At 45.8% G+C, this 13780-nt stretch overlaps 2 protein-coding genes across 11 annotated transcripts in view; both read right to left on the bottom strand.

Moving 5' to 3' along the window:
* MAPK13 (mitogen-activated protein kinase 13) overlaps window positions 1–8175 on the bottom strand; it is a 14948-nt gene extending 6773 nt beyond the window's left edge. Inside the window, exons 1-5 of one of the 8 annotated variants that reach the window (XM_049833249.1) lie at window positions 8088–8175; window positions 7024–7295; window positions 4969–6211; window positions 1024–1153; window positions 586–644 (exon numbers count right to left, since the gene is read on the bottom strand). In XM_049833249.1, coding sequence (XP_049689206.1) covers window positions 586–644; window positions 1024–1153; window positions 4969–5273 — 494 coding nt within the window. In that variant the 5' untranslated portion in view covers window positions 5274–6211; window positions 7024–7295; window positions 8088–8175. The other 7 variants (XM_049833250.1, XM_049833248.1, XM_049833251.1 and 4 more) reach the window with 7 other exon arrangements.
* Window positions 7698–13780, bottom strand: part of LOC126052499 (mitogen-activated protein kinase 14) — a 26387-nt gene continuing 20304 nt past the window's right edge. Inside the window, exons 9-12 of one of the 3 annotated variants that reach the window (XM_049833259.1) lie at window positions 11591–11670; window positions 10967–11045; window positions 10523–10696; window positions 7698–10113 (exon numbers count right to left, since the gene is read on the bottom strand). In XM_049833259.1, coding sequence (XP_049689216.1) covers window positions 10046–10113; window positions 10523–10696; window positions 10967–11045; window positions 11591–11670 — 401 coding nt within the window. In that variant the 3' untranslated portion in view covers window positions 7698–10045. Of the gene's footprint in view, window positions 10114–10522; window positions 10697–10966; window positions 11046–11590; window positions 11691–13780 lie in introns of those variants that run through there. The other 2 variants (XM_049833258.1, XM_049833260.1) reach the window with 2 other exon arrangements.

Here is a 13780-nt window from a genome sequence, read left to right as displayed (position 1 = left end):
CTTTGAAGAGTCTTGCAAAACTGCTGTGTTGGCTCCCAAATTTATCTTTGCAATGTTCTCCAGCCCTGCCTCGGAAGACAACATCTAGCTTCCTTCAGTCTTTGGCCTGCCTGCTGAGACTGCTAATTAGTTGATTGTCTTCCAGCAGGAACTACTCTGAGAACCTTCAGACACTTTTCCTGCAGGCTGCTAAATACCCAGCCATCAGGCACACGTTGCTCATGCCTGAGGATGGGGAAGGGAAAACAACTCGACTCGTCCAACCTGACCATCAACAGAGGGAAATGCCAAAAAAAAAACCTCAACAAAAAAACCCCAGCCAGAATCAAGATGAAAAGAAAGCCAGATCTTTAAAATCCTTAGTTTACTTCTCCCATTCCAAGTGGCTGGGGTTAAACCATGACAGGAACTGACTTGTGCTTTTGATTCTCCTTGTTATTTGGGGATATCTGGCTTTAGTCTGGCCCCTTTTCAGCTCAGTCTGCTGGGCTGCACCTCAACTTAATCCATTATCCTGCTGCTAGGTCACCAGTGTCTTGGGCAATGGATGAGTCTAGACAGAGCGAATGCAAACTCCAAACTTACAAGTCCTGGAATCCCTGGTAGGAGGTGGCAGAGGTGAAGACATCAAGCAGCCCAATGACCTGATAGAGAAGAGAATTCCACATTTAAACCTGGAAAGCATTTGCTGTGCATGTGGGACTTGGGCAGCAGCTCTCCATCAGCACACGCACATGGGTGAGCACAGAGAACTCCATCTGAGGAATCCGAGGACTCCTTGCTACGCTGTGCAGCTGCTTTTCCTCTTACTAATACACGGGAGCACCCATTACACATCTGCTTCAGCCTGGTGCCAACTGGGCGCAGCAGACAGGTAAGCAGTTAAACCCCGAGACTGCCTGCACGTGCCAAATGTCAGGACCTCTCAATTAAAATAAAGGTGATGCCACCAGAAAGGACTTGTTCCCAGGTGACAAGAAACCCCCCTGGTTTCAGCAGGAATGGAGAGAAACTAGTACTTACATTCTCGTGTTGCATGTGCTTCAACAGCATGAGCTCTCTGTATGCTCTCTTGGCAAAGATCTCCGACTGGAATGGGCGGCAGAGCTTCTTGATAGCCACCTTCTCCCCTGTCTTCTTGTCTATGGCTGAACTGCGACAAATGAAAACCAATTCTGACATCGGCAGTATGTTTTAACAAATTTTGCAATACCAAAGGTCTTCTCCTAGAGAAGAGCTAATTCTGGAGCTCACAGAACAGCAAAGAAAAGCCCCTTGGGAAACCCAGTGGAGCTCTGCACACACAGATGTTCCCCTGTATGACCCGGGGCAGTAGACCACAGCCTGTGCTCTTTGGAGGACGAGGTGGAATGCCAAGCAAACTATTAGTGACTCGTCCTTATTCCTCTTACCCTGCAGAAATGAGCTGGAGCTAATGGAGCTGTGAGAAGAGGGAAACACAAGTGGTTAAAGGTCAGGATTAGTTCTAACTCCTTCCCTAACTCATGGAGATAAAGGAATAAAGCAATTTCTGCTTTGCCATCTGCTTGGAGGTTGTTGTCTTTTAAGATACGTCAGCTGCCTTTGGTGGATTCTGGAGCAAAGAAGTGGATGTCATGCACTGAAAATACAGGCCGCTGGAATTAATTCTCCTGCATTTGGGATTTTTGATGATGCTTCTTTGTAAAAGCAGGTCTGGCTGAAAATGAGAGTGTTATAAAGCTAATGAAAACATGGTACAACAGCCATTGCTGAAGACTTGGCGTGTTATTCCCTCCGGTCACGTTTGCTGTTTGCGGCTGGACAGGACAATCCTGCAACACTCTCTCTGCTTCTGGAGGCTCTTTGATCAGATTGTAAAGGCAGCCCCAGGTTTCACCAGCTAAGAAGCAGGGAGGGAGGTCCTCAGGCAGAGATAGCTGTAATTTGGGATTCTTGGCGTTTTCCAGGGGGTGGCAGTGCTCCCTGTTATTATTGGTGCCCCCACCCTTCCTTGACCTCTCCAAGAGGCAAACAGATGAAGAAAGGGTTTTCCCTGCCAAATTGCGCTGTGGTTTCCAGAGCAGTTCCCACTGCTTTTTAAATCCTTATCTCATCTCCTGGGGAAACAGAAGGGCTATAAATTGGCACGTTCAGTCCCACGGCTTTTAGCTGCACAGGGTAACAAAGCCCACGTGAATGCTGGCATTAGCTCTTTGCAGGCGTCCTCCAGCCTTGCACAGACACATTTCCCCCGCTTCCTTCTCCGAAGGGATGTGTGATTCACCCTGCCACGGTCCCTGACTGCCAGGCTCCAGCCACCACTCCTTCCTCGAGGCTCTCAGAAGACCCGAGCTGGGGAGGGGCAGGTACCATAAAGCTGTAAAGCAATGTTACTGTGACCTCCAGGGCTGTCACTCAGAAGCGAGACCTGATAACCAAACAGGGAAATGCCATCTATATAACGCAATCAAACAGTGCATTTTGCTGGGTTTAGAGCTGATTGCATTAGGAGAGGTGGAATATCCCCGCTCCACGTGGCTTTCCCTTTGGTTCAATGCCGAAGAGGGATTATCAGTTCCTTGCTGCAAATCTTGGAAGTCTCTTGCACAGCTTTCTCCAATTGTCAGCCACAAGCAATCAGTTGTGGTCCAGCCTGTGACCTGTGTCTGGGCTATCATCAACCTTCCCAATACCATCAAGCAATCTCCCTGCTCTTGGCCACCAAGGTCCCTTCCTGTTGGTCTAAGTTGTCTGTGATGAGAGTAAAAAACATCCTTTGGGAGTTTCAGTATGATGGCGATTTCATCAACGCATTCAGCTGGGAAAAGCTACACGAGGCAGCTTCAGTGCTGAAGATGCCATAGGGTATCTTAGGGGGACAGTGAAGAGTTGTCTCAGTTTCAGGACTTCAGCAGGTGTCGGCAGAGGGGACAGCACAGTGTCAAGTTTTTCAAGGAGCCAGGGAAGAAAGAGGAAGGGACCCGGACCAGACAGTCAAACAGCTTCTGCAGAATTCAAGGCAGATTTCCTAATCTGAGGGTGCATCTTCTTACCTGCCTTCCCAGCTGCTGGCCTACAGAGCATCTAACCCCACAACTCAACACAGGAGAGTTGGGTGCTGGAGCTTCAGCCTGCCCAGCACAGACAGCACTGCTACTTTCACCCTTGCCATAAGGCACAACTAAGCATTAATTCAGCTGATGCAGCTGGGACACCCCACCGTGTTCTTTCCAGCACAGGTTTAATGAATGGCTGAAGTTTGGGATGACACCGGGCAGGCAGAGCTGTGTCCCTTCCTTGGCTGGCAGAGATCAGCAAGACCAATGTTGGAAGGGTCAGAAGACTCTTATTCCACAATTCCCTTCAGGTGGGAGCCAAATTACTACAGATTTTGGCAAAATTAATGAGGGAAGAAACACATCTTTGTTGTTTTTCCTGGGTTAGTTTCTCAGCTGCTCAAGGAGGTGTAAAAGCCAGCAGCTCCAAATAATGCTGCGATAGAAAAGCTTCCCAGCAATTCCCAGCAGAGGACAGCAAATCCTAACGGCACATGCTTCCACCTCTGCTTTGTACAGGAATCGGCACCAAGCCCTCCCTGCTGAGCACTGTCCCTGCGATACCAACAACCCCCCCCTCCACCCCCGACCCTGGGGCTGTTGTAACACCCAACCCTCCCTCCCCAGACCTCCAGAGCAGCCGAGACTTTCCCTGGGACCAGTAAAAGATTTGTCTTATTGTTGTTTGGGTTTTTTTCTGGTGGGCAAGGAAACTTTGCAAGGATTTCCCTCTTCTCTTTTTTGCCCTTTCTTTCTTTTCTTTTAGACCTCCAGCTTTCCTTTATGATAAAAAACAGAAAACACTGTAGAAATATTAAAAAAGTCAAGTTTAGTCTTGCCTGATTTTGCAGGACTCATTTAAGCATCTCAGAAGCTTAAATGCACCAGGACAGCAAAGTGGGGAAAGGCAACACTAGTGCCCCTTTGTAAATAGGCAGCCAGGGGACAAGGACAGAACCTGGGCCCCAGGGTTTCAGGATCCATACCGTGACAGCCCTCAGACAGACTTTGCCCAACGCCTACAAAAGAGGACACACCTTTTTTTTTTTTTTTTAAGCTCAGTGTGTTATGAAACAAGGGCTCCGTTTAGATCCTATCAATGGGCTGCTTCATATTTAACCTTTCAGAAAAGTCACCCGTCTCCTCCAGTTCGCCAATGTAAACCAAGCAAGTTCTGACTTTTGCTTGCTTTCGCTACAGGCACCTTTGCCCAACTGATGAACAGCAGCTCGTGCTGCTCTCTTGTAGGTTGAGGATTATCATCAGCCGGGAAGGAAGTCCCAATCTGTTACTGATCTATCTATTTTATGATTTCAAGCTGGAAGCAGCATCAAGGTGGGGGTCATATTGTCCAGCTCCTTTCCCCAGGCAGCCCAGCATCAGCTGCCTTTGGACTAAAGCAGAAAGGACACACTGCAGAGGACAAGCTGCAGCCACCCCTGTTCCAGTACCCACCTCTGTCATCATCTACAAATTGCTTTTGGACACACAGGTATTTTTTTCCACCCTTTTTGCTGCCAGACAGAAATCTTAATGCAAGCTTGAGACCAAGGCAGCTTTGCCTCAGCCCCAATGTCAAAGTGACACTCCAAGCTGCCTCGCTGCACCGGCCAGCCCTGCCTATGCCTACCTGGTCCTCGAGCTGCTGCCTAAGGACACCTGCCGAGGCGAGCTCGGATGGGAAACGCTCCCCTCTGCCCACCCAGGGCAACCACAGGAAGAAACATCTCAGTTTCTTCAAGCAACCAAGCCTCCAACCCGCTGCCCGCGCTGAAGCGGGAGGCAAACCACCTTCATCACACATGCAAATGTCCTTTCCTAATGGAGGGGTGCTGACAAGCACCTCCTTGTTTCAACCCCGGCGCGATGCTTTAAACACCCCCAGCTCACCCCGTGCTGCTGCCTAGGGTGCAGGCAGGACCCCACTCACCACACCGAGCCGTAGGCTCCGGACCCCACTGGGTGGAGGGATGTGTATCTCCTGGGCAGCTCCCAGAGGGTTTTGTTCACCTCCTGTCTGTAAAAGCCTCTTCTCCTTGCGATGTTCATCGCCCAGCGGGTGCGGGACTGCCACCCCCCCAGAGTACTGGCGTATGGGAGGGCTTCCAAGGTGAGAGTGGGACAGCGAGGCCTCCTGCGCTGGTAAAAAGGCTCTAGCGAGTTTCCTTCTCCGTTTTCAGCTGTTGCAAGCGTGAAGGGACATGTCTTTGGGCCCTCCTCCCTCCGCCTCCACATTGGCGGAGGTGAGGCATCAGGTTTTCCGACACGCCTCACTCTTGTACAGGTGCCTCTGGACTCTGCTATAGGAGCTGAGCACCCAGCCCCGCGGCAGGCACACCTCCGCGAGCCCCGCCGTCACCTACAGCTCTCGCTCTCCTGCTTCCACCGGGCCACCAGCCGAGAAATGTCCTCGTGGGGCTTGCAGGGGGTCTCGTGAAGTCCCCGCTCTGAACAAGCGGATGAGTAAGGACTCGTCGAGCCAGGGAATCTGGGGGACAAGCCACAGCGCCTCGTCAGACACGCGAGGACATTCTTCTTTCCAGCTGATGGAGGACAGCTCCAGGCTCGTGACGAAGGACTCCAGGGTGTTACATCCACAGAAGAGCAAGGAAGAGACGGTGATTTTCTCCCAAGCCTGGCTTCCCAGCAGAGTGGGGATGTGGTGAAAGCGGACTGAGGTTCTCCACCTTCATCCAGGTGACAGCAGCAAGGAGGTTCAGGAGCAGCTGTGAGATGGGACCATCCCGAGAACTGTTTGTGCCCCAGGCTTTGCTGGGTCTGGTTTCATCTCCTGCAGCAGGTCTAACCCCTTCTTGAGTCTTCTTGACAGCACAAAGCCCAAGTTCACTGCTGTGTCTCCTGTCACCAGGCCAGAGCGGCAAACCCAGCCTGTGAGAAGGTCCATTCCTGGTAAGCAGTGAACGCCTCGACATTTTGCTCCAACTTTAGGAGGCTCAGGTGGGGCTCCCACACAGGAGGTAGGTGTATCCTACATAACTCCCAAAGGAAGTGACTAAGCTGCACCTTACTGAGCCAGCCCAGCTGCTTACACCGTGCTCTACTCCACCGGCCCTCAACCCTGCCCAGAGCCTCTCTGCTCCTTCCATACGTGTCATCCGCAAAGCTGTCCCTGCTCTGAGCACGTCTGTGCAGCAGGATTAGAGCCAAGTTACCTGATAAATAGGAATTACAGAAAAAGCACCATCAGGGTTTTGGGAAAAGATTCATTTTACCTGCTTACAGGCAACCGCCGCAATACATACTAGCCTTGGCCCTTTCGTTCTTTAGATAGCTGTGGTAAGGTCTGCTGCTTTATAAAACACAAACTAGGGAAAAGGTTCTATGGGAATTTTTTAACCTTGCTTATGCAGATACATGTAAATAAGCCCTGGCTATAGCAACAGCACAGTCAGGAAATAAACCGACGATTGGCTTGGTTCTATAAATACACCTGTGAGCAAGAGGTGTCACAGCAAAACTCCCAGTACATAAGCAAACATGTAACTCATTTGTTATTTTATGAACACAACTCTTGCTCAACTACATGTGCACACACAGGTAATCAGCGCACAATTAAGGAGTTCTAAATATCTAGGGCATGTCTTGGCTGTAGAAAGGTGAATTAATTCAAGTGACCAATTCAAATCGAATAAGAAACCTTGAGTTAAGTAACTTGATTTTGTAGGTGTAGTTTGTTTTTTTTCCCCCAATTCAGTTCTCACTGATTTTAGTGGGGTGTGTTGTTTTGGGTTTTTTTTTTGCTAACCAGGATATACTCTAAGTGAGCACATTCTGAATTGTCTGTCTTGGGCTTGGGGGATATTTTTTTTTTTTTCTCCTAGAAAAAAATAACTGACAGGTCCTCTTCAGGCTTTTTTCCTCTTCTCCTCTCAATTTGTGCTAAGGCAAGCAGAACGTGAAAACAAGCAGGAAGGCAGCTTCCACACAGCGGAGAGAACACCCCCACACTTTTCTTTGTACTTACTCAAATGAGCTGCTGCACAGCTCTGCGACAGGGGAGCATACAGGTTGTGGGTGTCAGCTACCTGACTTGAACCACCTCAGTTGAGGCCAGTTTATCAAGGCCTGGGAACTTGGGTTACCAAGGCTTTTGTTAGTGTGAAGAGCACAGCTCTGGTCAATCGTTCTTCCAAGCAAACGGCACCAATATATAACAAAAGTCGGAAAATCTCCACTACAGAGAGCCACGATGCTCCTGCTCCCATAAACACCCTTCCACCACCAACTAGATGGCAGCTGAAGAGGAAAAAAAATCACTTTTAAATAGCAAACAAACACAAAACAGTACTACTGTGGAAGGGTCCCAGGTCCGGGCAAATAGCAGAACACTGGTCTATTGTGTTGAATAAGTGCTTCCCTATACTAAACAGAAAATAAAAGTATTTTCTTCTGTGTCCAGTACTCATGGTCAGCCTCTTAAGCTAGTTTCATAGCAAAATAAATCACTTGGGACAAATATGGACAGGAGCCCAGCATCAGCAGTCAGTCAACACGTCATGCGACCTTGGCCCTCCCCACCCCAGCCATCACAGACAGGATCCCACACAGCACGAGGGAGAAGTTCAAATTCACACCGTGCTAAAACTAACCCTTTAGTGCAGGAGCTTTTTAAGTACCATCAGCGCAGTAAATCTGAAAAATAGGTTTTATTTTTAACCAGTGGTATTGTGACATCTTATCTGGCATAACCAATTACAGCAAAATTCATGGATAGAAACAAAATAGCAGATAATCTCTTCTTTGAAGTGCGTCCCCCTGTTCAGGCTGCAGGCAGCCAAACAGCATTGCACTGAAGGTAGGGAGTGCATGCCATGCGGGCTCCCGTTAGAGTACGGACTCCAAATGAAACATTCCCACTCACACACGCGCACAGACACACACACACGCACACACACAACGTCTATATTTTTAAAAATCTTTAGCAATATTTCCGCATGAAATCACACTGTAGCATCTACACATAAAATGGCTGATAAAAATAATCTTGCTGTAGGTTTACATAGTATATCTACATTTTCATTTGAATACCTGGACTGCTGGTCCAGCAGAAAAGGGAGGTTTTCTGTCTTGATTTTGTTGGTCTGAGGCGAGTTTTATCCCAGAGCGTGAAATAACTGCTCTCTTCATCTCACCCCAGACCTTTATTAAGTGTTTGACCTGAAGAGATCACTGGAAAGTAGCCTAGGAAGAATCAATGGCTTTGTCATCCATGTCCCATCCCTTTGTGCCACCTCTTCAAACAAGGGGTAAAAACACTACAAACAGTTCCTCTCAGTCCCATAGGTAACAAGAATACAAAATACTGCAAAAGCCTTTCTCCTCACATACACAGGTACGTTGCCCACACAGGATGCCTGCAACAAATAAGATGTCTAAAAACGTCTCCTCCGCAAATCCTAAAATCCAGCTCCTGAGCTCCCCAGGTACAGTTCTAGCACACAAACATGCTGAGAAACCTCCCTCCCACCAGTCTCTAACGCTGGGCATTTCATTTCATGCAGAGTCCTGTAAAATACAAAATATTTGAACCATGTTTGTATTCAAACATACTCGCTTTTCATGTTTCCATAGGCAGAGATCAACCTGCTAAAAAACAGCCAAGAAGCTCTTATCTGAGAGGGTAAAAAAACCTCTAGTAAATGTCACATTTTTATATATATAAATATTTATATTTATAGATATAGACAGTAAAAGGGAGATTGTGGTTTTATGCATGCTTATTTCTTTGCTTTGGATTCCAATACTTCTAAAAAAATTCTTTTCAGGAAATAAGTTAAGTTCTGGCACAAGATCCATGGTTGTTTCTTTGAAGAACATTTTCTACATTTGATCTCACAAGAAACCCTCCGTCCCAAGCTCTCCTTCTCTGAAACCAGAAGATCAGAATGCAAAGAAAAAGGTGCATGTTTCTACGCCGTATATTTTATCCTTTCCTCGCCAAAGCCTCCAGAATGGCAGGTATTTCACAATGAGCTGCAGCACAAGAGGAAGGATGCTGTGATTTCACGGCACTGGCTGAGGTACTCAGTAAAATAGTTCACCGATGATTTAACTGCCCTAGTGCCATCCCCAAGACGTAATGACAAAAATCAAGCAGCTCTACATGCACATACAGCTATGACATGCAAAAACACCCCACCTTTTAAGGAACAAAATACATAAACGTGTGGCTAGCAAGAATCTTCTCCAGCCTCTGTCTCGTGGGAGCTAATGCTGGGAAGCCTCAGAACGAGAGGAGGGGAAGAGGGAAAAAACCCAGGAATACCCAAATCCAGGGGTAGAGGCTGTTGCCTCAGAAAGTTATTTCCTGATTACATTGAGTTCATGCCTGGCTATCTGAGGGCCTTCACCCTGAAAAACAGTGGGTCAGAGATTTCCACTCCAGACTTCCTTTCCCCTCTCTCCCCATTCATTTAAGGCACAAACATATTTACAGTTTCAAACAAAACCTTTTCATGTTCCAAGAATCAGACATTAGTAGGCCTGTACATTCTGCTGTACCAGGAAGATCTGGATGTAAATCAGCCATCTGGCATTGAACAAGGACATCCCTCAACCCCACCTTCAGTCCTGAGGAAAACAGAGGACTCTAAGCCTATAAAACAACTTCCATTATTTTGAGGTTACTTAATTGTAGAAGAATTGATAAATGGCAAGGATTGTAACCAAACTTTAAACGTCAACTTCCCCACCTCGCCCCAGAAGTGCAAACAGGTTGAGCACTGTTACTCTGGAAGGACTGAAAAGCAGTCAGAACAGGTCTTCAGAGGCTTGCCCCAGGCTGTACACAGAATACAAGAGAGCATGCAGCATGTTTACATAGACTCAGCTTTCTTCCCTCCCCCCACCCTCCCCAATTCAACACACACAAAACCCCTCCACCAAGGAGAATATTGTTGTGACGAGGCACTTGAACGAATTGGAGAGTCCCTATGATAAGGCCTTCCCCTCACAGTGAAGTGGGACAAACAGAAGAGAGCAGTTTCTCAGGACTCCATCTCCTCTTGGTCAAGCGGTGGTGGCACAAAGCTGATTACTTCATCGTAAGTCAGGCCTGGTGGGAAAAGCAAGACAAACTTAATAGGCAGTACTAAAGACATCCTGCATGCAAGAAAATCTGCAACAATCTTAAAGGTTCTAACACTATCTTAAATGAAAACCATGGTTTAATTAAGAAGAAAAAAAAAGCATTGAGAAGATGTGAATAAGTTTGAAAACATAAAAGACATGAGCAACTGTCACCTACATGTTTGTATGGTCACAGTAATAATTTGTTACAGGGATTATGCTAATTATGTGCACAGCACATTATAGATTCACTCAATATAAGGACCTCAGATCAAACAGGATGCCCACATTTTTATCAGTTTGTGTCTCTAACTACCATGGCTTAGTTAAACCACAGCTATGGAACAGACCACAAGGGAAGCAAGCTGGCTCTCTCTCCTGTCCCCCAAACTCACTTTTCCATTCTTCAATCTCAAGTTCTCTGCTTTCAAAAGACTGGTCATAGGGGTCTGCCACTGGTTCATCGTCTGGGTCGTGATACTGAGCAAAATAGGCATGAGCCAGCGCTTCTGCTGCAGTAATTCGTTTGTCTGTATCCAGTACCAACATCTTCTCTAGCAAGTCCACAGCTGCAAAAGCACCAAAACGGGAAAGAAAGGTTTATTCTGAAACGTAAATTTGTAAAAGCCCAACATACGAGGAATCTGTAGTTTCTCAAGACCCAACCATCATCCACAATTTCTTCTTATACCCTCAGCCCACACATATGTTGTAAACTTTGAAAATGATACATAGCTCTGTTCTGAACTACTTCTGCAGGCAAAACAAAAGTCTCGGTGTCCCAGGACATGCTAGCTTCAGCCTCAGGAAGAGCACCACGTTTAAAAAGCAAGCCTTACCTAGTGGATTGGCACCAATAAACACATTTTCAAAGTTCATTTTCGGCATGTAAGACAGAGACTGAATGTAGTTTCTTGCCTGTGGAAATAAATGCTCTGCTGAAGTATAATACAATCCAGCCACCAAGACAAAGTACATTTCAGTCATCCTGAAGCACCAGTTATTATGGTCCGTCTCCTCACTTTGCCTTCTCTTTACTTATTCTGATACTTACTAAGCCTATCAGCATTAACCCTTCCCAGCTAAAGGCCACTCAAGACAGCAGAGGAAGAGCTAACGTTACTTGGGGTTCATGCAAGACTGAAAAGCAAAGAGGTGCTGCAAGAGCTGACTGCCTTGGAGTCCCGGTAAGGCTGCGTGCAGTATGGTGTCTGTTGGTAAGCCGCACAACATGGCACACAATGCAAAACCAACTCACATCCAGGCTCTCCCAAGTCTCAGAAGCCTGGGGTTGAGTACGCACTGTCCAAATCTCAACTCTTCATTTAGTACAAAAATCTTGCTTAAGAGCAGGTAGTTAATTGCCCACCCCATGCCACATGCGAGCACATCACTTATAGAAGCAGCAAACACTGCGAGTGAAGACCTGCCCTGCAAACCCCCCTCATCTGCTCAGGTCTCACCTCATGGCTGGGCATCCTGTTAATGAGATATGCAGGGGGTGTTCCCGTCAGACGCATGATCTGCTGAAGCTGGTTAATATCTTAAGTGCCTAGTCAAGGGCTTTGTTAAAAACAGTGCAAAAACCATTTTAAACAGAAAACAGCTGCATACAAAGCATCTCTTCTGCAAACCACAAGTCAAAAGCCATACAGGCAGGGTCCACTAATTTTTTCAAATACTTGTGAAGGGTTTAGCAATTGCACTAGTCAACACTTAAAACAACAGAGAATTACTGATCAGTTGGTAACAGTGTCAGTACAGAAAGTATTTCTGTCCGCCATAAGTAGCATTACACTACAACATGGTTGTGTTCACATTTCCCAACAGTTTTAAGCCACCAGAGTAGAAGTTTCCTTTGGCTGAAGCTACTACTCAAAAATTTTCCAAGGCTGCTGCAGCTACATACAGCCTCAGGAAAATGAACGAAAATTAAAACAGAAACAAAAATTGTATCCTCTGCACTCGTTACCAGCTTTTTTCTTGCTGCATAGAAAATACTTAAATTCCTTGTGGTGCAAAGTGAAATCGGCTCACAACTAACACCTCCCTCTAAACAGCTTTGAATGCACTTTGATACATGGGTGAGGTGACAGAAGGCAATAAATGCAAAATTAGCAAAACATTAGCATTGCATAAGACAGAGTTAGCTGATGTCAGTGAACAGACAGAAAGTAAGAGCAAGTAAAGTAATGCAGCAGAAAAACAGAATTTGTTACAGTGACACACTAAAGGCCCTCAAACACTTGTTTTGCTATCTCCATCTAATGGAAAAAATTAGTAGAAACAGTACTTTACTGCAGTCTTTTCTTTAAATAGATTCTTGATTTGGACCTGGCTAAGAGCAATTATTCTTTTTATTGTGCAATGTTAAAAAAAAAAAAAACAACCAAAAAACCCACTTCAATCTTACGTATGCAAACTAATCTTTCGCTTAACTTAGTCAACCTTTAAGCTTATCTCTCTCACTAATCCCCTGTACTTCAAATACCAGAATACCCTTAAGGTCAGTTCACAGGGCACTCAAAGCAACCTGCTTTATTCGGTTCTAACCTTTCCAAGGGTGGAACGTCCCAGGGCTTTTAAAACTGGTGTTATATTCAGCAAGCTGACCAACTGATTCCAACTTGCACCCCACATCTACCTTCAACAAATCTAAGTCAAGGTTAACCTCACATTTTGCATTTACCATCACTGTTACATGAAAAAGAACATAAGCTGCAGTACAACATAACCTTATCATCGCTCTCCACCACGCTGATCCTCTAGTATGTATGAGAAACAGCAGAGTGACTTGCTAAAGTATGCTGCTAGTCACCTCTACGCAAGCTCATTGCTCACTATGCATTAACTTGTTAACCCATACTGTCACAGCATCTCTTGCTCTAACTTTATGCACTTCACCTTCAGAAACAGGTAAAATTAAATGCCATTTAATACTGTCTTTGCAGAAGTTCACAATTCAAGATTAGAACAATATAGAAATAGCAGTATGGCTGAAAATAGAGGTCACCCATTGAAAAGGAGAGTGCAGAGAGCTTTTTGCTATTACCTTGATAAAAGGGCCCCATACAGTAATACCCTTTAAATACATAGCACAATTAGTTATATTCTCAGCAGACTGCGTGCCCTGGAAACAGCTGCCACATAAAAGCACCTAAAAGGCATTTTGGAATCTATGCTACAAAAACAAAGATGGTGGCAGTAATGTTTCAGAAATTAATCATACTACAGAAGGAACTATGTGTGTTCAGAGGATAACACACTTGCTCCTGTTAAGAAAGATCCCTGAGTAGGCAATCTGGAAAGATAATAATTGAGACCAGCCTCAAGCCTTAACTGTGAAAAATACTTCCCCAGCAGCATCTGATCATACAATACATCACGAAGTATAAACCCACAAACTGAAAGAAAAGTCACGAAGCAGTAAAATGAGAATATGGAAGGAAGAAATCATACCACAGGCAGAGGCAAGAGGAATAAAGATCAGATACATACAGCATAAGAACTCAAAGCCATCCAAGAACAAAGAATGACAAAGGAAAAAAAATAACAGAAAATAAATCCCAACACATACTACAGATAGACTACAGGAGGGCAAAACACAAACTTGGGACTTCCAAAAGGGCAGATATTACAATCAAAGTGTAAAC

Source organism: Accipiter gentilis, chromosome 29, assembly GCF_929443795.1.
Source record: "Accipiter gentilis chromosome 29, bAccGen1.1, whole genome shotgun sequence".
In the NCBI taxonomy this organism is placed as follows: domain Eukaryota; kingdom Metazoa; phylum Chordata; class Aves; order Accipitriformes; family Accipitridae; genus Astur; species Astur gentilis.
Note: the sequence above shows the minus strand (reverse complement) of the source record. Positions and strands in the feature narration are given on the sequence as shown.